Here is a 26,028-nt window from a genome sequence, read left to right on the forward strand (position 1 = left end):
TGTTTAAACAAGGTCTGATCAATAGGAGCTGGCGGCCGGCCGGAATGGTTACAGCCATAAACGAGGGACTGAGGCTACTCTGGTTCTCTGTCATTCATCTCGCGTTTAACCCTTTCATCCATCTATACCTCAGTGAGCTGTACACAGCCCCCACCAAGCGCTGGTCTATGACAGACCCCAGTATCAGGGGCCTCGTCATCATTATGGGGCCATGTCCGCCTGCAGCTTTCTCCAGCATACAGTATATATGCTTCTGTGTCCTGGTCTGCGTCTGCAATTGCGTATATTCAGTGGCGTAACTACAGAGGGTGCAGGGGATGCAGCTGCTATGGGGCCTGGTGGGTTGGGGGGCCCCAAAGGCAATCCCACTGCACTCTATAAAATGTATTATTGTTTAGTATTATTTTTTTCTTCATTTTTTTAATTTTTTCTTAGTGCTGCTGCGCCGGGTTTGGGGCCCGGCAGTGTACTTACTGGCAGGGAGGCGGGAAGCGGAGCCGCTTGTTCTACGGAATCTGGAAACGTGGCTGCGCCTGCAGTAGCAGAACCAGGGCAGCACGGCTGACGGACGCGCACTGATTGTTTTTATAGCGTGCCACATCCATCAGCTGCTACTACAGGCGCAGCCACGCTTCCGTATTTTGTAGACTTGTATGCGGTGGGGAGCGGGAGAGAGGGCCTGGGAGCACAGGTAGCAGCTCACAGAATGCTGGGCATACCCACACAGTGATGGAAAATGGGGGCGTGGCTTGCGGGAACGGCTTTCCCGCAAGGCCACTCCTTCAGTCGGGGTAACACCATGGGAAGATGGCATAATCCGCTGTATCCTATGCGCTACAATCTACAAACATTACCCCTTTACACTGTTACATTGCTTCACCCCCGACAGACAAACAACAGAGACCCATCATTCCGATCAGCGAGATATCTACAGAAGAATGAGACACATTTGGCCAGGGAACCATATATCAGCATGGTCATACGTCAGCACACTCATACATCAGCACGGTCATACGTCAGCACGGTCATACGTTACATCAGCATGGTCATACATCAGCATGGTCATACATCAACACGGTCATACATCAGCACGGTCATACATCAACACGGTCATACATCAACACAGTCATACATCAGCATGGTTATACATCACACGGTCATACATCAGCATGGTCATACTGTACATCAGCATGGTCATACATCAACACGGTCATACATCAGCACGGTCATACATCAACACAGTCATACATCAGCATGGTTATACATCACACGGTCATACATCAGCATGGTCATACTGTACATCAGCATGGTCATACATCAACACGGTCATACATCAGCACGGTCATACATCAACACAGTCATACATCAGCATGGTTAGACATCAACACGGTCATACATCACATGGTCATACATCAGCATGGTTATACAGCACGGTCATACATCAGCATGGTCATACTGTACATCTGCATGGTCATACATCAGCATGGTCATACATCAACACGGTCATATATCAGCATGGTCATACATCAGCAAGGTCATACATCAGCATGGTCATACATCAGCATGGTCTTACTGTACATCAGCATTGTCGTATATTAGCATGGTCATACATCAGCACGGTCATACATCAACACGGTCATACATCAGCATGGTCATACATCAGCATGGTCATACATCAACACAGTCATACATCAGCATGGTTATACATCAACACGGTCATACATCAGCATGGTCATACATCACACGGTCATACATCAGCATGGTTATACAGCACGGTCATACATCAGCATGGTCATACTGTACATCTGCATGGTCATACATCAGCATGGTCATACATCAACACGGTCATATATCAGCATGGTCATACATCAGCAAGGTCATACATCAGCATGGTCATACATCAGCATGGTCTTACTGTACATCAGCATTGTCGTATATTAGCATTGTCATACATCAGCACGGTCATACATCAACACGGTCATACATCAGCATGGTCATACATCAGCATGGTCATACATCAACACTGTCATACATCTGCATGGTCATACATCAGCACGGTCATACATCAACACTGTCATACATCTGCATGGTCATACATCAGCGCGGTCATACATCAACACGGTCATACATCAGCACGGTCATACATCAACACGGTCATACATCAGCATGGTTATACAGCACGGTCATACATCAGCATGGTCATACTGTACATCAGCACGGTCATACATCAACACGGTCATACATCAGCATGGTCCTACATCAGCATGGTCATACATCAACACGGTCATACATCAGCATGGTTATACAGCACGGTCATACATCAACATGGTCATACATCAGCACGGTCATACATCAACACGGTCATACATCAGCACGGTCATACATCAGCACGGTCATACATCAGCATGGTCGTACTGTACATCAGCATTGTCGTATATTAGCATGGTCATACATCAGCACTGTCATACATCAACACGGTCAAACATCATCACGGTCATACATCAGCACGGTCATACATCAGCACGGTCAAACATCAACACGGTCATACATCAGCATGGTTATACAGCACGGTCATACATCAGTATGGTCGTACTGAACATCAGCACGGTCGTATATTAGCATGGTCATACATCAGCACGGTCATACATCAACACGGTCATACATCAGCATGGTTATACATCAACACGGTCATACATCAGCATGGTCATACATCAACACGGTCACACATCAGCATGGTCATACAGTACATCAGCATGGTCATACATCAGCATGGTCATACATCAACACGGTCATATGTCAGCATGGTCATACATCAGCAAGGTCATACATCAGCATGGTCATACATCAGCATGGTCTTACTGTACATCAGCATTGTCGTATATTAGCATGGTCATACATCAGCACGGTCATACATCAACACGGTCATACATCAGCATGGTCATACATCAGCATGGTCATACATCAACACTGTCATACATCTGCATGGTCATACATCAGCACGGTCATACATCAACACTGTCATACATCTGCATGGTCATACATCAGCGCGGTCATACATCAACACGGTCATACATCAGCATGGTCGTACTGTACATCAGCATTGTCGTATATTAGCATGGTCATACATCAGCACTGTCATACATCAACACGGTCATACATCAGCACGGTCATACATCAACACGGTCATACATCAGCACGGTCATACATCAGCACGGTCATACATCAGCACGGTCAAACATCAACACGGTCATACATCTGCATGGTCATACATCAGTGCGGTCATACATCAACACGGTCATACATCAGCACGGTCATATATCAACACGGTCATACATCAGCATGGTTATACAGCACGGTCATACATCAGCATGGTCATACTGTACATCAGCACGGTCATACATCAACACGGTCATACATCAGCATGGTCCTACATCAGCATGGTCATACATCAACACTGTCATACATCAGCATGGTTATACAGCACGGTCATACATCAACATGGTCATACATCAGCACGGTCATACATCAACACGGTCATACATCAGCACGGTCATACATCAGCACAGTCATACATCAGCATGGTCGTACTGTACATCAGCATTGTCGTATATTAGCATGGTCGTACATCAGCACTGTCATACATCAACACGGTCATACATCAGCACGGTCATACAACAACACGGTCATACATCAGCACGGTCAAACATCAACACGGTCATACATCAGCATGGTTATACAGCACGGTCATACATCAGCATGGTCGTACTGAACATCAGCACGGTCGTATATTAGCATGGTCATACATCAGCACGGTCATACATCAACACGGTCATACATCAGCATGGTTATACATCAACACGGTCATACATCAGCATGGTCATACATCAACACGGTCACACATCAGCATGGTCATACTGTACATCAGCATGGTCATACATCAGCATGGTCATACATCAACACGGTCATATGTCAGCATGGTCATACATCAGCAAGGTCATACATCAGCATGGTCATACATCAGCATGGTCTTACTGTACATCAGAATTGTCGTATATTAGCATGGTCATACATCAGCACGGTCATACATCAACACGGTCATACATCAGCATGGTCATACATCAGCATGGTCATACATCAACACTGTCATACATCTGCATGGTCATACATCAGCACGGTCATACATCAACACTGTCATACATCTGCATGGTCATACATCAGCGCGGTCATACATCAACACGGTCATACATCAGCATGGTCGTACTGTACATCAGCATTGTCGTATATTAGCATGGTCATACATCAGCACTGTCATACATCAACACGGTCATACATCAGCACGGTCATACATCAACACGGTCATACATCAGCACGGTCATACATCAGCACGGTCAAACATCAGCATGGTTATACAGCACGGTCATACATCAGCATGGTCGTACTGTACATCAGCACGGTCGTATATTAGCATGGTCATACATCAGCACGGTCATACATCAACACGGTCATACATCAGCATGGTTATACATCAACACGGTCATACATCAGCATGGTCATACATCAACACGGTCACACATCAGCATGGTCATACTGTACATCAGCATGGTCATACATCAGCAGGTCATACATCAGCATGGTCATACATCAACGCGGTCGTACATCAGCACGGTCATACATCAATACGGTCATACATCAGCACGGTCAAACATCAACACGGTCATACATCAGCACGGTCATACATCAGCACGGTCATACATCAACACGGTCATACATCAGCGCGGTCATACATCAGCACGGTCATACGTCAGCACGGTCGTACATCAGCACGGTCATACGTCAGCGCGGTCATACGTCAGCACGGTCGTACTGTACATCAGCACGGTCATACGTCAGCACGGTCATATATCATGTTTCTGTGGTTTCCCATACTCTGATCGGCTGCTGTGCATGAGAATTGGATTTAGCCTGAATGACCCAACTCCCCTCCTAGGCCTCCGGCCCGTTGCCGCGGTTACCCAATGCTATAAGGGGCGAGGGGCCTAGAGAGCAGCTGAATCTCATTCTCTACCAAGGCGTAAATCCTCGCTCCTCTTTTGTCCGCAGCATAAAACACTTCATTTTACCCCTCGCTGAATCAACACAGGTTATCCTGACACAGGTCCCGTCAGGGGTCCACAAACATTTACAAAGAGGGCGGGTTTGTGTGGTGAGGGCACGGTGGGGCGGTGGAAGGTACGGCTGCATACGGAGAGGAACGCCACGAAACAGGAATTCTGTAGCCATGGCGTCCCCCCCAACCTGCACATTTAATAACCGCGCTCTGTCACTACCAATATCCTCAGGTTTATTTAATGACGCGTCCAAGGCCGAACCACAGCTAGGCTTATTAATAACAGGAATGTCACAGCAACCAGTCAAACATCTGCTTTCATTAACTTCACTTTACAGAGTGCAGGGTATGGTAGGTTGCTACGGGTTACCGTACATCGGTGCTCTGTGCTACATAGAACTACGAATGTACGAAGCTGACATCTGCTGCCCAGTGACTCTCATCTTCCCCTCCTCTCTCTTGTGTTTGAGCTGGTGGTGCCCGGCCACCCACTCAGAGTGCAACGTAACGATATAGCGCCCAAGATGTCATGATGTTGCGCACAGGGGACTGGGCCGGCAGCACCGGGGTGTCCTAAAGATGCTCTGTTTAGCCGCACAGACCGCAGGGTACCCGCTTCAAGCGTCCAGGTGACTCACAGGTCACACACCCCTAGTGGCGGCCCTGGTTCGGCGTATGCGCAGTGTGCGATTGCTTTCTGCGGTGCATGCGCAGTTTGCAGATTTCCGCAGGATCTGTCCGCACTTGAACTCGGACCCTTATGTACACAAAGCTTTCTCTGCGCGCGGTTACAATGGGATTTCTGCGCAGGCGGTTACAATGGGATTTCTGCTCTCAGTTCCAGTAACGAAGAGAAAAATAAAATGACAGTTCATAAAATAAAATGTGTTATTCAGAGAGAGATGGGGAGTGATGGACACGGCCAGGATTAATGCGTCTGGTAGTTTGCCGCCTATTAGCTCCATTAGCCCTGAGTCTCCCCGGGACCCAGCCAATGGCTTATCAGAAACACATTGTGCGGCCTTGGACTGTTCATCTCCTGCTTGTTGATCCGCCGCTGCACATCTCTAGGCTGCAGCACTTGCTTCCCTGTGTGTGAGGAATGGAGACGTTCTAGGCCTGCCTGGGGGCTGGGCTCTGTTCCTGGCAATCTTCTCATCTATTCCGTGGCAGTAAGTGGTCCCGCGGGGGCCGGGAAACTGACCACTTACTTTTATTGAGGGCTGTTACCCCCCTAGCTGCTGATCTGCGCAGTAATGAGCCGCTTCCAGCAGGAGAGCGATGAGTCTCTCGGTTGCAGTAATTGTGTTATACTTGTGGCCAGACAGACCTGTAGTGCGCCGTGCAGCCTCCATAAGTAAATACATTATTTTATTGGAGCAGTGAGAGTGGGCAGAACGATTATCGGGGCAGGAGGCACTTCTGGTCCAGGCCCCGGATGATCCCAAACTAAAACGTTCCATGGTCCCTCCAGAGAACATCTCAATGCGGTTACTGGGGAAGAGCAGCGTCGCCGTGTTCCGGGAGAGACGCGCACTGATGAAGGTGTCGGGTTATTCCAGGATAGTCCCCCGTATGCGGACATTAGGGAGCAGTGTAACGCTGGCGACACACATTTGCCGACTTGGAACAAATTGGCCAGAAATTGATGTTTGTGTGAAACCTCCGCCGACCACCAATAACCGAGAATGATTGTCGCTTGTTGCTGCCTGAAAATGCAGATGGCCCGTGACCGCGTGTGCGGTCGCCTGCCGACTGTGCTGTCAAGGTTCCGTGTTATCCCTCTGTCCAGCCTGAGCGCTGAATTATTATCATTAACAGCCACTTATGTAGCGCCAGCATACTCCGTTGCGCTTTACAATTGGGAACAAAACAGTTGTAAGATGAGACCGGATAATAACAGACCAAGAGGTCGGAGGGCCCTGCACTCTGTAGGTAAGTAGGCATGTGATAAAGAAAGTTATTGGTGGGTCCCAGCTAAACCAGACTGGGAAATTGCAGATGACTAGCTCTTACTGTAATGTCACCCTGTCACTATGTTATGGAGGACATCAGCGTCCTGGGTTCAGGCAGAAGTCAGCGGAGACTAATTGGCCGCCATGAATGAGGCGACGAGGACATCCTTCTTCTGACAGCGTCACAGAGATGTGTTATGGGACAGATAGAAGAATAATATCCCCCCCCTCATCATTCTCCCCCAGCTCACACCGCCCTCATCTTACAGACAGAGCATTGTGCCCGGTGTCAGGCTGTAATATACAGTGCTGGGAACCGTATAACAATCGTCACCTCCTTGTGCCGAGACTCGTACAGAGGATTTACAGTACGCCTCCCCACTCTGACGTCAGAACCGTCCAATGAGCTGAGAGATACAGACGTCCCTCATAGATGCGTCGGCACTGGTCTGGCCGAATCACGGCCTGAAGCACGGACAGGACCCGTACGAAACACGCGTGTCTGTGTGCTCATGTTTCCAGCATCGTGTCTGACAGTGAAACATAATAGTGATAAACAGCACATAATGCCTTGGGTGTGGCATGAAATGTCGACATTCAGAATGCCGACAGGTTCACGCAGTAATGTCGACATAGGTTTTTTTTTTTCTCCATATTTCAGCCTAACCCTAAAAATGACACACAAATGTACTGGTATCAACATTTTAACCATGACAACATTTCTGAATGTCAACTAGGGATGAGCGGGTTCGGATCTCAGAGATCCGAATCCCCCTCGGACTTCAAGATCTGAGTCCGGATCCGAGCCCGGCTCGCGACTTCCCACCAGACTCGGAAACCAGAACGAGGCAAAACGTCATCATCCCGCTGTCGGATTCTCGTGAGATCCGGACTTTGTATATTTTGCGCCTCCCGCCCCGCCATCTTCACTCCAGTCCTGGAGAGTGTAGCGAGAGGACATGTCTCCTCAGTGTCTGTGCTGGAAAGTCGCGTGGCGTGTGGGGTGGTGACCTGCTCTTTTGTATCATTCCATTGGTGCTGTCTTGTGCTGCATCAGTCCAGTCACAGTGGTGGTGTCCTGTGCTGCCATAAGTCCAGTGGTGCTGCTGTATAAGTCCAGTCCAGTGGTGCTGCCATATAGGTCGTGTCCAGTGGTGCTTCCGTATAAGTCCAGACCAGTGGTGCTGCCATATAGGTCCAGTCCAGTGGTGCTGCCGTATAAGTCATGGGGTACTGCCGTATAACTCCAGCGGTACTGCCGTATAAATCCAATGGTGCTGTCCTGTATATTATTTACTCCAAATAAAGGGGTTATTAATATTTAATCCAAATAATTTATACAGGGTTTGCCCTGTGCGGTGTAGGGGTACACTCTCCTGTGCCGCATATTGTTATATAACTAAAAATAAAAGGGTTATTAACTTATTATCCAAATAATTTTTACAGGGTTTGCCCTGTGTGTGTGGTTTAGGAGTACGCTCTCCTGTGCAGCATATTGTTATATAACTCCAGAAAAATAATGGAGAGCAAAAATTTCGAGGGTAAAATAGGGAAAGATCAAGAACTACTTCCTCCTAGTGCTGAAGCTGCTGCCACTAGTCATGACATAGACAATTAAATGCCATCAACGTCGTCTGCCAAGGCCGATGCCCAATGTGATAGTAGAGGGCATGTAAAATCCAAAAAGCCAAAGTTCAGAAAAAAGACCTCAAAAAATACATTTAAATGGTCTGAGAAGAAACATAAACTTGCCAATATGCCATTTACGACACGGAGTGGCAAGTAACGGTGGAGGCCCTGGCCTATGTTCATGACTAGTGGTTCAGCTTCACATGACGATGGAAGCCCTCATCCTCCCGCTAGAAAAATCTGAGGAGGCCACTGTACAGCCAGTTTGTGCAAGGAGAGATTAATTGCTTCTTTTTTGGTGGGGGCCCAAACCAACCAGTCATTTCATCCACAGTCGTGTCGCTGAAATGATTGGTTTGTTAAAATGTGCATGTCCTGTTTATACAACATAAGGATGGGTGGGAGGGCCCAAGGACAATTCCATCTTGCACCTCTTTTACTTCTTTGCATTATTTGCTCTCTGGGGCCTAGTTTTTAAAACTGCAATCCTGTCTGCCACTGCAGTGCCACTCCTAGATGGGCCATGTATTTGTGTTGTCCACTTGTCGCTTAGCTTAGTCATACAGCCACCTCTGTGCAACCTTTTGGCCTAAAAACAATATTGTCAGGTGTTCAGTGTTCAGAATAGAATGGAAATGAACGTTATTGAGGTTAATAATACCGTAAGATCAAAATTACCCCCAAATTCTGTGATTTTAGTTGTTTTTATGTTTTTTTTTAAAAATCATCAAGATCCAAAACCAAAACCCGAAAGGACAGTTTTGGGAAAACCAATCCAGATCCAAAACCCGAAAAGTGCCCGCCGCACATCTCTGATGTCAACAGTTTTCTTGCCGACCTTCTGACCGGATACCAGAACTGTGCTAACTCCACGGAGCCCTGCAAGGTCTTCACGTCAGATCCAGGGGTCCAGCTCACCCCCCCCCTCCCCCTAGACGTTACCAGGACAGATTCCCAGACACCTCCCCAGCTCCTCCTAACTCCAACTTCTCCACACTTTTCACTGCTTCATGAATAGACCCCAAAGTCCCTGTCAGGCTTTAATGCGTCCATGTGGAATCCTGTCATAAGCTGGATTAGATGCCAGGGCACAACACAGAGCACCGGAACCCAGACTCCCTATACACTGTGGGACTACAAGCACCAGCAGACCTCTATAGAATCTTGCGTGCAGGACAAGGTGACGCATGTGTGGTTTCTGCAGCCAACGGGTAGACTCCCGTTTCATAAGTTGGCAGGGCCTGCTGGAACTTGTAGTCCCACAGAGGATGGAGAACTTCAGGTGACTCAGACTGACAGGGCCTGCTGGGACCTGTAGTTCCACAGCAGCTGGCCAGCCTGTAGATTTCTGTGCATCCTAGGCTTGCGTTGCAGTTGTACGGAGGGTAAGTAGCGTACACTTAGGGAGGGTAAGTAGTGTACACTTAGGGAAGGTAAGTAGCATACACTTAGGGAGGGTAAGTAGCGTACATTTAGGGAGGGTAAGTAGCGTACACTTAGGGAGGGTAAGTAGCGTACACTTAGGGAGGGTAAGTAGCGTACACTTAGGGTGGGTAAGTAGCGTACACTTAGGGAGGGTAAGTAGCGTACACTTAGGGAGGGTAAGTAGCGTACACTTAGGGAGGGTAAGTAGCGTACACTTAGGGAGGGTAAGTAGCGTACACTTAGGGTGGGTAAGTAGCGTACACTTAGGGAGGGTAAGTAGCGTACACTTAGGGAGGGTAAGTAGCGTACATTTAGGGAGGGTAAGTAGCGTACACTTAGGGAGGGTAAGTACCGTACACTTAGGGAGGGAAAGTACCATACACTTAGGGAGGGTAAGTAGCGTACAATTAGGGAGGGAAAGTACCATACACTTAGGGAGGGTAAGTAGCGTACATTTAGGGAGGGTAGGTAGCGTACATTTAGGGAGGGTAGGTAGCGTACACTTAGTGAGGGAAAGTAAAGTACTGTACACTTAGGGAGGGTAGGTACCATACACTTAGGGAGGGTAAGTACTGTACCCTTAAGGAGGGTAAGTACCATACACTTAGGGTGGGTAAGTACCATACACTTAGGGTGGGTAAGTACCGTACACTTATGGAGGGTAAGTAGTGTACACTTAGGGAGGGTAAGTACCGTACACGTAGGGAGGGTAGGTACCATACACTTAGGGAGGGTAAGTACCATACACTTAGGGAGGGTAAGTACCGTACACTTAGGGAGGGTATGTAGTGTACACTTAGGGAGGGTAGGTACCGTACACTTAGGGAGGGAAAGTACCGTACACTTAGGGAGGGTAAGTACCGTACACTTAGGGAGGGTAAGTAGCGTACACTTAGGGAGGGTAAGTAGCGTACACTTAGGGAGGGAAAGTACCGTACACTTAGGGTGGGTAAGTACCGTACACTTAGGGGGGGAAAGTAAAGTACTATACACTTAGGGAGGGTATGTACCGTACACTTAGGGTGGGTAAGTAACGTACACTTAGTGAGGGTAAGTAGCGTACACTTAGGAAAGGGAAAGTACCGTACACTTAGGGAGGGTAAGTAGTGTACACTTAGGGAGGGTAGGTACCGTACACTTAGGGAGGGAAAGTACCGTACACTTAGGGAGGGTAAGTACCGTACATTTAGGGGGGGGGGGGGTAAGTACTGTACACTTAGGGAGGGTAAGTACCGTACACTTAGGGGGGTAAGTACTGTACACTTAGGGAGGGTAGGTACCGTACACTTAGGGAGGGAAAGTACCGTACACTTAGGGAGGGTAAGTATTGTACACTTAGGGGGGGTAAGTAATGTACACTTAGTGAGGGTAGGTACCGTACACTTAGGGAGGGAAAGTACCGTACACTTGGGGAGGGTAAGTATTGTACACTTAGGGGGGGGGTAAGTACTGTACACTTAGTGAGGGTAGGTACCGTACACTTAGGGAGGGAAAGTACCGTACACTTAGGGAGGGAAAGTACCGTACACTTAGGGAGGGTAAGTATTGTACACTTAGGGGGGGTAAGTACTGTACACTTAGTGAGGGTAGGTACCGTACACTTAGGGAGGGAAAGTACCGTACACTTAGGGAGGTTAGGTATTGTACACTTAGGGGGGGTAAGTACTGTACACTTAGTGAGGGTAGGTACCGTACACTTAGGGAGGGAAAGTACCGTACACTTAGGGAGGGTAGGTATTGTACACTTAGGGGGGGTAAGTACTGTACACTTAGTGAGGGTAGGTACCGTACACTTAGGGAGGGAAAGTACCGTACACTTAGGGATGGCCCCTGGAGGTTAGATATGGTAAAATGCCTCCTCCTGTAGTTTAGGCCCTTTATGCGCTTCTCATACATTAATAAGCAGACGAGAAGTGCGTAATAACAGGACGGGTCATAGCTGTAATTCTCCTCTTCATCTTCTGGAGTCTGACAGAGGTGTCTTAGCTTGCAGAATGTAACACGTGCTGTGCTTCATGCTCCTGCACGTGTTACACATAGAGCACGGTCACAGGGCTTGTGCGGCCGCAGTGTGGGAAGTGCAGTGATACGCCTACAAGTACATGTGTCATCATAGGGGCACTGTGCCATAAGAATACAGATATACCCGAGACTGTACACTGTTATTCTGATGGGACGTACAGGTGGCCCACCCACCGTTATCATATGGGGGGGATTTATCAAGGCTTGGAGAGAGAGAAGTGGAAACGTTGCCCATAGCAACAACAAATGTGGTATAGAAGATCTACAGTAATTAGATAGACAGTCATTAGGTCGACCCATATGGTCGACTTGCATTATTTATTTATTAATTAACAGTTTCTTATATAGCGCAGCGTATTCCGTTGCGCTTTACAATTAGAACAACAGTAATAGAACAAAACTGGGTAAAAACAGACAGACATAGAGGTAGGAAGGCCCTGCTCGCAAGCTTACAATCTACAGGGTCAAACGGTTGACAAGGTTAAAAGGTTGACATGGAAATGGTTGACACATAAAAGGTCGACACAAGTTTTTTCTGTGTCATTTTCTGTTTAATTTTATGTGACCAGTTATAGCAGACGTAGACCCTCGCAGGGTTCGCTTTACACACCACACTTCCCTCACCACGCTTCAATCACCGCACTTCCCTCACCATGCTTCAATCACCACACTTCCCTCACCACGCTTCAATCACCGCACTTCCCTCACCACGCTTCCCTCACCGCGCTTCCCTCACCACACTTCCCTCACCACACTTCCCTCACCATGCTTCAATCACTGCACTTCCCTCACCGCGCTTCAATCACCGCACTTCCCTCACCGCGCTTCCCTCACCACACTTCCCTCACCATGCTTCAATCACCGCACTTCCCTCACCGCGCTTCCCTCACCACACTTCCCTCACCATGCTTCAATCACCGCACTTCCCTCACCATGCTTCAATCACCGCACTTCCCTCACCATGCTTCCCTCACCGCGCTTCAATCACCATGCTTCAATCACCGCACTTCCCTCACCATGCTTCAATCACCGCACTTCCCTCACCGCGCTTCCCTCACCGTGCTTCCATCACCATGCTTCCCTCACAACGCTTCCCTCACCGCGCTACCATCACCACGCCTCCCTCACCGCGCTTCCCTCACCACTCTGCCCTCACCGTGCTTCCCTCACAACGCTTCCCTCACCGTGCTTCCCTCACCGTGCTTCCCTCACCGTGCTTCCCTCACCGTGCTTTCATCACCATGCTTCCATCACCACGCTTCCCTCACAACGGTTCCCTCACCGCACTACCCTCACCGTGCTTCCCTCACCGCACTACCCTCACCGTGCTTCCTTCACCACGCTGCCCTCACCTCGATTCCCTCACCACACTTCCCTCACCTCGCTTCCCTCACCACGCTTCCCTCACCCCACTACCCTCACCGTGCTTCCCTCACCGTGCTTCCATCACCACGCTGCCCACACCTCGCTTCCCTCACCACACTTCCCTCACCTCGCTTCCCTCACCTCGCTTCCATCACCACGCTTCCCTCACCGCGCTTCCATCACCACGCCTCCCTCACCGCGCTTCCCTCACCGCGCTTCCCTCACAATAATACAGAAATAGTCAACCACTGCGCTCTGGGCGGCTGCAGTTGTGTAGAACCCTGGTGTCACCCAACACCTTACAACACGAACAATGGAAAAAAATGAGAACTACCTCAACCGCGCTCAGCTTAATGAAGTCCACTTGAATGTATTGACCGTTCAGAAGTCTGTCAGAAGTCTGTCAGACCTCCTGGTCGAAACGCGTTGGTGTGAGGGCTGTATACCACCTAAGGACCTTCCAGACTACCATGTTTTGAGGTGAGGTAATCCGGATCTATCTCATCCTTTAGACTGTGTTAACATCTGCTGGATTGTCCATTAGGATTGTGCCCAATTGATATTCATTGTAATAAATTCTTTTACTCGCTTCCCACTCGTGATATATGTTTCATTTCACCGAGATTGGAAGTTTCTGACGGTGGAAGTCCACTTCCTGGGCAGGGAGTGGAAAAAGAAACCGCTACGGGCTTAACATCTCCTTTGAAGACTGTAAGTGGGGTACGCTTGCCCATTTATACTCTGACATTTCAAGTTTATCTATTTGAACGTCTAAACCACGGTTAAAAGATACCATTACGTGATTATTGGATATATTCTGAGTTCTTTTACATTTTGGGATCACTTTGGGAGGATTTGAAAGGAGACCGAATCCCAATCCATCCAGCTAGGAGAAGTTTGGACCCATAAAGAAACCTTTATGAGTGGAAACTCTTCCTTTGTAGACGTGAGTACGGTACGAACCATCGTGACTAATCACAGAATCTAGAAATACTGATCGTCCCTGAATCTAGGACATACTACACGATATTGTTCTTCTATTCTTTTTTTGAGGGACTTTGGACTATCCCAGTGGGAATTTCACCATCCTATGGACTAGGTGTATATATACAAAAAAGATTGGAAGACGATCTCCTCTCTTTTTTTGTTTGGAACTGACAGACTTCTGAACGGTCAATACATTCAAGTGGACTTCATTAAGCTGAGCGCGGTTGAGGTAGTTCTCATTTGCTTCCCTCACAATGCTTCCCTCACCGCACTACCCTCACCGTGCTTCCATCACCACGCTGCCCTCACTTCGCTTCCCTCACCACACTTCCCTCACCTCGCTTCTCACCGTGCTTCCATCACCACGCCTCCCTCACCACGCTTCCCTCACCATGCTTTACTCATCGCGCTTCCCCCACCACACTTCCCTCACCAGGCTTCCTTCACCACCCTTCCATCACCACGCTTCCCTCACCACGCTTCCCTCACCACGCTTCCATCACTACGCTTCCCTTACCATGCTTTACTCATCGCGCTTCCCTCACCGCACTTCCCCCACCACACTTCCCTCACCACGCTTCACTCACCACCCTTTCCTCGCCACGCTTCCCTCACTACACTTCCCTCACCGCATTTCACTCACCGCGCTTCCCTCACTACGCTTCCGTCACCGTGTTTCACTCACCGCGCTTCCCTCACCACGCTTCCCTAACCGCTCTTCCCTCACCGTGTTACCCCCACCACTCTCCTTCACTACGCTTCCCGCACCGCGTTTCACTCACCGCGCTTCTCTCACCACGCTTCCCTCACTACGCTTCCACTCTTCCTTTACTATGCTTCCCTCACCACCCTCACTACGCTTCCCTCGCTGTGTTTCACTTACCACTCTTCCCTAACCACGCCTCATTTACTATGCTTTTCCTCACACTTCTCTCACCACGCTTCTGTGTACGCCTTACATTTACCATGCTTCCCTGTGTATATAATACTCTCAGTCCTGCGTATGGGGAACAGAAACCTGTGGATCTCCTGCTCCCAGTATAGGGGCTGGTGTAGGCGTCGCAACTAATGATGGCTGTTGCAGCAGGCGGCTCAAAATCAATGGGTGGTGCGGGTCTTTTGCGTGCTGACGCACAATACCTTGCAGTATATGAACACATAGGCAGGAAATCAGGCTAATGCAGGTGTCCGCAACTACAGTCCCTATCTCTATCGTATCTTATACACATCATCACGCAATGGTTTGGTATTAATATCAGTGTTAGATTGTGACCGGCAGCCACCAAGACCCTCTCTCATCAATTCCCAGGAAGTTCCCCGGAAACATTACCTAGATCAGGGACAGACAGAGCTGTATCTAGAAGTAATGATTAGCCCAGGCCCTTAATGCACTGGCAGCGTGATGCAATGTAAATGCAACATCCCACACAGGTCTCCTTCTGCTTATAGTGCAGTACCCAGGGCTAGGCGGGGGAGAGGAGTGATGTAATAGTGGGTCTCTGATACTCACGCATCAGTGCTCCTGCAATGCCTATACAGCACTATGGGCCTCACGCATCAGTGCTCCTGCAATGCCTATACAGCACTATGGGCCTCACGCATCAGTGCTCCTGCAATGCCTATACAGCACTATGGGCCTCACGCATCAGTGCTCCTGCAATGCCTATACAGCACTATGGGAGTCATGCATCAGTGCTCCTGAAATGCCTATACAGCACTATGGGCCTCACGCATCAGTGCTCCTGCAGTGCCTATACAGCACTATGGGCCTCACGCATCAGTGCTCCTGCAATGCCTATACAGCACTATGGGCCTCACGCATCAACGCTCCTGCAATGCCTATACAACACTATGGGCCTCACGCATCAGTGCTCCTGCAGTGCCTATACAGCACTATGGGCCTCACGCATCAGTGCTCCTGCAATGCCTATACAGCACTATGGGAGTCACGCATCAGTGCTCCTGCAATGCCTATACAGCACTATGGGAGTCACGCATCAGTGCTCCTGCAATGCCTATACAGCACTATGGGACTCACGCATCAGTGCTCCTGCAGTGCCTATACAGCACTATGGGCCTCACGCATCAGTGCTCCTGCAATGCCTATACAGCACTATGGGCCTCACGCATCAGTGCTCCTGCAATGCCTATACAGCACTATGGGCCTCACGCATCAGTGCTCCTGCAATGCCTATACAGCACTATGGGCCTCACGCATCAGTGCTCCTGCAGTGCCTATACAGCACTATGGGCCTCACGCATCAGTGCTCCTGCAGTGCCTATACAGCACTATGGGCCTCACGCATCAGTGCTCCTGCAGTGCCTATACAGCACTATGGGCCTCACGCATCAGTGCTCCTGCAGTGCCTATACAGCACTATGGGCCTCACGCATCAGTGCTCCTGCAGTGCCTATACAGCACTATGGGCCTCACGCATCAGTGCTCCTGCAGTGCCTATACAGCACTATGGGCCTCACGCATCAGTGCTCCTGCAATGCCTATACAGCACTATGGGCCTCACGCATCAGTGCTCCTGCAATGCCTATACAGCACTATGGGCCTCACGCATCAGTGCTCCTGCAATGCCTATACAGCACTATGGGCCTCACGCATCAGTGCTCCTGCAATGCCTATACAGCACTATGGGCCTGTGGCAGAACTGATGACAAATTGTGATGATGCTCCTGCTTTGCAGAATTGTGCGCATTTGGCAGTGCGCCCACCTTTATGCATACGCTTCATTGGCTACTGTTCCACACGCCCTCAATGAACTTAGATGAGCTCAGAATGTATCTCCTGTGCTTGCGTACACTCAGTTCTGGAACAGGCGCAGTACGAAAAACACACAAGATGCATACAGGTGTACGTTCAACTCTACCCCTCACTGAAAGTGGCAAAACTATTTTGTGCATGTTATATGGAAGCGACAAAAGCGATTCCTCCCCCTCTTCTTTACACCTCAACACAGCTCTGTTAACTATGAAAACCATTTAGCTGTTGCTCGATGCACACTGCCATATTTCTTTACAAGTCTGGCAACATGTATAGCCACTGACTCGGACCAATAAATAAGCTGCCCTGTTAGCAGCAACGCCGTTTGACATAACCGCTGTATGTTATCTTACCCGTTTACCAATCACATTTCATGTAAAATATGGACAATGGGAATACAGCACTTCCATTGACGTAGAGGGATGTTTCCCCTATTATACAGAACAGTACAGGGGAGCCCCCAATTAGCAGGAGACTGGAGAGTCCCCAATTTATCACTCTCACATGTGTGAATAGATGAATAGGGGTTGGGGAGAAGTGTCTGTGTGATGGGACTGTGGGAGATTCTCAGGCTGGATGAATGGTCCCCTTTGTGCGGAGCGTTGTAAGCCATGGTGCGTAATGTCAGTACCTGCTGAAAGTCCAGATCAGCGGCAGCAGGGGGGCATAAACCCTCCTCAGCACCCATAGTACGGCTCAGGCACAATGGGGCACTTTATTCTCCTGTTGAATGGTGGAGATGGGCCTGGATGTCCGGCCTGTACCCCTGGATTCTTCTTAGGAAGATAGATGCCCACCTTCCCCCACCCCAGTTATGCCAGTATTCTCTACCGGGCTCAGAGACAAACAAATCTTCCCTAAATATAACTCTTTGTGACTTAAATCTGGCACTATATTATGTATCAGGACCCCTTTGCTGGGGAATAGGGGATGTCAGATGGTTATATCGCCCTCGTGTGGAGACAGATGGGAAATGCTTCTATATAGAGACTTTCGTTATTGCGTCAAGACACATTCACCTGAAACTGAAAACTTCCTCATTAAGTAATTAACTAAATGATACAATAATACTCTTGTGGAAATTACTTACCTGGGGTCCAGCGTTCCTCACGCTTTCTGGGACCGCCACATAATATGTGGGGTGAGGGCATGGGGTCACAGCTTTGTAATTGTTTGCATTCTTGTATAATAATTTAGGTAGAGGTCATTATGTTATAGAGTGATACTTGAATAATACATACCCGGGCCTGGCATACAACCAAAGACCAGTCCACCGCGCCTTCTCTTCTCGCTTGTGCTACAGGTTGTGTGTTTCATACAGGCAGTGTAGTTGTCATGTCCCATTTATACACCCAAAGAGAGCATCACTGGCCCATTCTCAGCACTGAAGGGCCCACCAAACTGGGGAGGGGGTGGATGGTGGCTTCCTGCAAGTCGTATTATTGTGCAAGTTATTGGGGGATATTTATCAAAGCTTAAAGAGATAAAGGGAAAAACGATAAAGGGTGAGATTTATCAAAGCCTAGAGAGACGTAAAGAGGAGAGAGATTTAGGGGTCTATTTAAGATCAAGAACAAACCAATCAGCTCCTGTCATTTTTTCAAACGCAGCTTGTAACATGGCAGTTAGGAGCTGATTGGCTGGTACTTTATCTCAGCTCACTTTATTCTCTCCAAGCTTTGATAAATATCCCCCCATTGATTGAACCAAACTGAAATGAGGAAAGTTATTTTGGTGTAGTAAGACAGGTGAGCATTTCCCTGTATGTGAGTATATAAATGTCATGTATTTCGGAACGCACCATAGGTAACGTCTCCTCTCTGGTTCCCCAGGGAAGTTTAAGCTGCTGGATCAGGACCGGGACGTGCGGGAGCCGGTGCAGTACTTCAGCAGCGTAGAGGAGGTGGCCAGCGTCTTCCCTGACCGGATCTTTGTTATGGAGGCCATCACTTTCAGTGTCAAGGTCAGAACCCCCGGCCGGCGTGCACATGGGGAGGAGGGAGCAGGCGCCAGTAGCGTCCTCTTTCTGCTGCCCGACATACAGCGACATTTAATGATTACCACTAGTTTATCTCCGTGTTGTTACTGGACAATTGTATTCATCGGGTTCTGGGGTAAGGTATATATCTGTATACCAGCCGGTGGTGGGGGCATGGGCGTATTCCGTACAGCACATAATGGGGGTCACACCCACAGCAGTGACTGATGACAGACAGGGGCTGAGTCACACGTGGGGTAACTTCGCACCTGGGCAATCCATGTTTCACTGCCGGGGTGCAAATATGTTTTGCATGCAGGATAAATTCTCGCCCCCAATGTTTGCAGCTATTACCCTCAAAAATACCCGTTTTGGGGGGTTAGCCACAAATATTAAGTATCCCCTAGATGTATGTAGGAGGAACCGTAGCAGATATCTCCGATAACTGTTGCGATCCCTCCATTCCCGCCAGGAGCCGTATCCGTCATAGGATTCTATGGATGATGCAGTGCTGCCAGATTTATCAATTTCTGGAATGCAAATTATTCCGGAAATTGACGCCCAACTGAAGATGGCAGCAGCCCATTGTAGCCGGCAGAGGTTTCCTCCAGATCCCTCCCCGGTAATGACCCCTGTGCATGTGTGATCTTTGGGGCCACGCATGTACAGAGGCCTCGACAACTCACTGAGCATATAGAAGGCCCCTTTGGGGCCCACGTCCATGCTGGTGCCCAATCCCGCCGATGTGATCGCATATTGCAATGCGATCCTAGGGGCTAATATCGCGCCCAGACCGCACTGAATATTCAATCAATGATAAATGGGCCACACAGTAACACTTGCTGCAGTGTGAAGGCCGTTATAAGACAAATGTCCCCTGTAGCGTAATTCTCCTACATTTGGTTCATTCTAATACCTTTTCTCTCTTTGCGCCAGGTGGTCTCGGGGGAGTTCAGTGAAGACAGTGAGGTCTATAACTTTACGTTGCACACGGGGGATGAACTCACCCTGATGGGTCAGGCGGAGATCCTGTGCGCTAAGACAGTAAAGGAAAAGTCACGGTTTAACACCATCCTGAGGAAGCTGGGTAAGACTGGCATGTTGGGCAAGCAGGTGAAGGGTAAAATGCCCTGTCTGATCTGCATGAACCACCGCACCAATGAGAGCTTGAGCCTACCCTTCCAGTGCAAGGGCAGCTTCAGCACCCGCAGCCCGCTGGAGCTCCAGATGCAGGAGGGAGAACACACCATCCGCAGCATCATAGAGAAGGTTCGGCTACCTGTCAATGTCGTGGTCCCCACTCGCCCTCCCCGTAACACGTATGACCTTCATATTATCCGTGAGGGTCACCGATACAAGCTGGTCAGCATCATCTCGAAGACTGTGGTTTTATGTTGTCTTCTGCGTAAAGAGGAGGTGAACCCCTTCCACTTCCTGTTGCTGACGGACATGCCCCGCTTCTCCCTTCCGGAGGGCCTGCTGTGTGGGGACCCCCACTTTGACAAGCTGGTGAGAGATTGCTCTTACCACTGCCAAGAACAGAGGTTCAACCCGGATGACTACTCCAAGGCCGTTCGTGAGACCAAGACGGACTTCGCAGAGGAGTGCGCCAGCCCACGGAAGATCCGTGTATGCTTGCAAGGCTTCTCCGCTGGATCCATTAACTACACCAGCGAGGAGCTGAGCCAGGGCCTCCAGCGACTGTCTTTGTGCGTTTACAGCGGGACATTGCCTGAGGACAGCATCCCCCAGGATTGTTTGGACGTTCAACGGCACGGTTTGGGGTCTTCTTCTGATAACTCAGACTTGGACAGAGAGTACATGACTCCAGACTGGGTGGAACATGATTATAGGACTCAGGAACAATTAGAGATTCCATATGAGGAACTGTGGACTAACCAGAATGTGGAGAATTACTCTGAGCCCAGCAGTAAACCTGTTGGTTTAGAAAGCGGCAACAAGACCCAACAAGACCTTATCTCCTTTGTGACCTCACCTCCTCCTCTAGAGAAGAAGTCGTGTTCACCGCCTCCACCAGCCTTAATCATTCAAGATAAAAAGACAGATGCACCTCCCCCAGTGCCCCCCAAATCTGAGGCGGTGAGTACAAACTTCCTTGGTCTACCATAGTCTGATACAGCAGTTCTGTAAAGTCATTTTGGGTTTATATGTCTTGTGTCTGGTTAAGGAGATGTACTTGTGTTCTCCAAATTTGGCTAACCCAATCTCCATTAATAGTGCACCTCTGTCTGGTTCAGATGGATTTTTTTGGTAAATCCCAATATTGTTGCAGAAGCCCCTACCTGTGAGCACCCTACTTAGATAATACAAGACTAATGGGCCTGACCATCTACTGGAAGACTCCACACACTTCGTGGTAAATTTACTAAGATGGGAGTTCTATTTACGATGGGATGTTGCCAATAGCAACCAATCATATGCCAGGTATTATCTTCTAGAAGGTGCTAGATAAATGAGAAGTAGAATCTGATTGGTTGCTATGGGCAACATCCCATCTTAAACAGAACTCCCACCTTAGTAAATTTACCCCTTAGTCTCCAACCACATCAGGGATTTTTATGCTGGTTACTCCTTAGAGCATTATCGATTTCACATGACCTTCATTATAGTCCAGATTGAGGGAAACACATGCACAGGTGATCCTGCTGTGCGCCCTGTGACCATGGTTGTTTCCTCTATGTTTTGCAGGTGAGGGAGGAATGTCGTCTTCTCAATGCCCCACCGGTACCCCCACGTGGTGGCAGGATCTTCTCTTCATCCTCCAGCCCGCCAGTCCCACCTCGCCTTCCAAAGGCACACCTCCCGCAATCCCACTCTCCGAACCCAAGCCTGTCTTACTACTCATCTGGGCTCAATGACATGTGAGTGTCCACCATACCTTCTCACACATTCTCATATCTGTGTCCAGCGTGTTTGCTCTAGGAAGACAAAGCAGAGGACCTGGACAAAGAGCGGAAGCTGCTTGTCCAGCTAGTGACAACGTAGAAGCTGTCAGATAAAGGCAGAACAAGAAATATACTTGTTGTATGACAGATGTTATATATATGCTGCACCCAATGCAGAAAGCGTGCAGGTATGGAACATTGGGGTTTTCTAGTGTCTTGCCTGGTAACCTTAGCTAGTTAGTTCCTCTTGCAAAATAAGGGAGTTGCCATCCAGCATTAGTCTCCCATCCTACTGAGTCTGCCTGCTCCTCCATGGCTGATGTCATGATGCTAAGACGTCTGCACTGCTGCGGCTGCCTGCTCCCAGCTCCTTTCTGATGCTGAGAAAGCCAGGGGACAGATGGGACTTAGTTTAGACAAGCCTGCACAGTATCCAGTGAAGTAGACATGAGAGTGGGAAAGCATACTACCCTCCCCTGGCCCTGCCGATTGGCTGGAGCGGGTCCTGGAGCAGGGGAGAGAGCCGCAAAGCAAACTCTCCTCCCCTTAATCTGCTGGTTGGCCAGAGCGCGCGCTAGAGCAGGCGGGAGAGTGGGAAAGCAGAGTCTGGGATCGGATCGGTCGCAGTGCTGGGAGCGCAGTTACATACAGGAGGCATCTCTTCTGCTGAGACGTCTCCTGCATGCCCCTCCTTAGAGATCGGATGGAAATTCAATGCTGCATGCATGTGACATAGAACTTCCGTCTATCTCGGAATCAGGCCAACTATCCTCTCTTGCTTTGCCAGAGCACATTCTGGAGCTGAGGGAAGAGTTGTAAAGCACAATCCCTCCCCTTAACCTGATGGTTGGCAAGAGTGCGTCCTGGAGCCCAGGGAAGAGCTGGAGAGCACACTCTCCACCCCTTGCTCAGCCTGATCCTTGGTCCCTGTGTGGAGTGTAAGCCCAATAAACATAGATGTCTGAGGCATCACAAGATGGAGCAATAGATACATCTTCTACACTCTCTTTCCATCTGTGTCCTGCAATGGCCTTGGCTACTCAAGAAAAGCCAACGATGATCCCTTCTCCAAGGTTCATTCTGCAATGGTTGATGCTCTCTTCAACTCACACTGAATGTTAAACATGAGGCGTGTTCCCATGGGCTGTAATCTTACTGTTATGCTTCAGCTCTTAACCCTTAGATGGGGACTAGCTATGGTGGTGAATAAAGCCACCGTGGCTACATTTAATGAGCAGTGATCCAATGGTAGTCACACCACTGAGACTTGCAGGGCTTGCCTTTCCTCCCCCAGGTATCACAGCCTCAAAGTGCTAAGGATCTACTGGCACTTACTGGTCAGAGTGTACCAGGTGTGTCTTTAAATGAAAGGACCAGGTAGGGCTTATCAACAGATGGAAGCCAGTACTGGAACTGGATTTAAGCCTTCAGTGTGTCCACCCTGTCTTAGAACCCTCAAAAGAGCAAATCCTTGACTGCTCTTTACCAAAATTTCCACTAGGAAAATCCACAAACCAACATAATGAAGCATTTTACCACACATAGCTTCCAAACCCAGAACTTTGCTGACCGTTCACCCACTCTGCAAATATGCATGATGTATGTTCCCATGTTATAAAAGAAAATATAGAAACTCTATAATGCTCATAACAATGAGTTATTGGCATTACATCCTGTTATTTATCTAATATTATCCTCTTTTCCTTCCATATAGATCAGTAAATCGCAGTGGCAGCTGCTCCCCCTCTCCAGACTCCTATTCTCTGTACTGTTACCCATGTACATGGGGGGACTGCAAGGCTGGAGAAACAACTAATCACCAGATGTCAAACAGTATGGCCTCCACAGCTCAGCCCACACAGACTTCCTGGTCAGACTCTTGGGCCTACGCGGACACAGGTCCCAGCGTAGCCAGTGGCCGCTCCACCCCTTTGCTGAGCACAGACACCACTATAAAAACTTACTACAGCTGCCCCAGGTTGAAGCCCCCTCAGACTCAGAAACGATTTGCCCCCTTTGGAGCCTTGAATCCGTTTGCAAACCCGGCCTTCGCCTCCAGTCCCTCATCTACTGGGGAGTGGTTAGATCCTCTGGAACATCAGAAATCGTCTTGTTCCTCTGTCTCCGATGTCTTGGACCCCTTTGAAGTTAGTAATAGTCAAAGCACATCCCCGGATTCCTCATCCATTGGGTCCGAGATACGTTTCATGCCGGACCCTGTATTTAAAGGTGGAGGAACAGGGACCTGTCCTGCCCCTCCGCCCCGGCCCGTTAAAGGGTTTGAGACTGAAAACATTGTAATCAGAAGCACGGCCCCATTGTCGCCTACTATCGTGAGAGGGGCGGAAGGAGGTATCACTAGAGTATATCTCACTCAAGGAGTCATTGAAGTGCCACCAATGTCATCCAGGAGTAACATGGACACGTCTTCTCCTCACACCCCGGGCGTGCCCAGGCTCGCTGGAGATTCTGTGGCTTGGCACCCGCCTCCTGATCTATCAGCTCTGTCCGTGGAGGAGGTCTCACGGTGCCTTAGGTTCATCGGCCTCTCAGAAGACGTTGTGACATTCTTCGTAAGGGAGCGCATCGACGGCAGCATTTTCGTGCAGCTGACGGAGGAGATCCTGTCAGATGACTTCAAGTTGACGAAGCTTCAAGTGAAGAAGATCATGCAGTTCATCAAAGGCTGGAGGCCGAAGATATAACAGGACTCTTCCGTCAATCTGAACTTTTCTCAGCTTCTCAGGCCGCAAAGGCCGGGCGAGTTGGGATGACATGCCCACGCCAGGGGATAAGGGTACTTATTATCAGCAAACTCCTTGAATTTTTTTCTTTATTTTGTGGACAGTATTTGTTTTTAATTATTCATAGATTCTCTTAATGGTATACATAGCACAATTTGCACAACGTGTAACACCATGGTCAGTCAAACACTGAAGTTTAATATTGCAGCTGTCTATTAAATATTAAAATTGGCACAAATCTGGGGCTGCAGGGTAGTTTGAATATGTACTTACTCCTCCTTACCCCCTCTCCGCTTGTGGTTTGTAGTAGTGTACACTGGACTCCTCAGTAACACACGTTCCGTCACACTACACAACTATTTTTTTTTTTAAATATGTATTTTTGCCTAATTTAGGGATTCTGAATTCAGTGGAAAAATCTGATTTTCACTATCACGTCGCACTAATTAGATACACACAACTAACAAAAGCGGTAGTAGTTCTATCTTAAGCGAAGTGAAAATATCAATTAATCTCTATAGAATTTAAATATTCTCACCACATTAATTTACTAATAAAACTAAAGAAACGCTTAAGAACTGCAGAAACTAAACTTCAGAAACTCTTAACAATCCTAATTAGCCGTAATGTAATTGCTAATTTAAGATAAAATGTAAAGACACTTTGCTTTAGGGAAATAGGATGCAGACGCTTTCCATTTGTACAGTGTCTCATTGGTCTCTCTAACAAGAAACCAGCAGTAGTCCCCCATCATTGCAGGGTTCCAGCGTCCTTGGTAGCAGTAGTCCCCATCATTGCAGGGTCCCTGCATCCTTGGTAGCAGTAGTCCCCATCATTGCAGGGTTCCAGCGTCCTTGGTAGCAGTAGTCCCCCATCAGTGCAGGGTTCCAGCGTCCTTGGTAGCAGTAGTCCCCATCATTGCAGGGTCCCAGCATCCTTGGTAGCAGTAGTCCCCATCATTGAGGGGTTCCAGCGTCCTTGGTAGCAGTAGTCCCCCATCATTGCAGGGTCCCAGTGTTCTTGGTAGCAGTGGTCCCCATCATTGCAGGGTTCTAGCGTCCTTGGTAGCAGTAGTCCCCATCATTGCAGAGTACCAGCATCCATTGTCTCTCTAACAAGGAACCAGCAGTAGTCCCC

The 26,028-nt window shown here is 48.8% G+C and overlaps 1 protein-coding gene across 1 annotated transcript in view; it reads left to right on the forward strand.

Moving 5' to 3' along the window:
- Positions 1-25,129, forward strand: part of GAREM2 (GRB2 associated regulator of MAPK1 subtype 2) — a 126,123-nt gene extending 100,994 nt beyond the window's left edge. The window contains exons 3-6 of the mRNA XM_063919463.1: positions 19,096-19,226; positions 20,178-21,341; positions 21,951-22,123; positions 23,862-25,129. Of these exons, the coding sequence (XP_063775533.1) occupies positions 19,096-19,226; positions 20,178-21,341; positions 21,951-22,123; positions 23,862-24,852 (2,459 nt within the window). The 3' untranslated portion in view covers positions 24,853-25,129. The remainder of the gene's footprint in view (positions 1-19,095; positions 19,227-20,177; positions 21,342-21,950; positions 22,124-23,861) is intronic.
- The last annotated feature ends 899 nt before the right edge of the window (positions 25,130-26,028 follow it).

Source organism: Pseudophryne corroboree, chromosome 4 (genome assembly GCF_028390025.1).
Source record: "Pseudophryne corroboree isolate aPseCor3 chromosome 4, aPseCor3.hap2, whole genome shotgun sequence".
NCBI lineage: Eukaryota > Metazoa > Chordata > Amphibia > Anura > Myobatrachidae > Pseudophryne > Pseudophryne corroboree.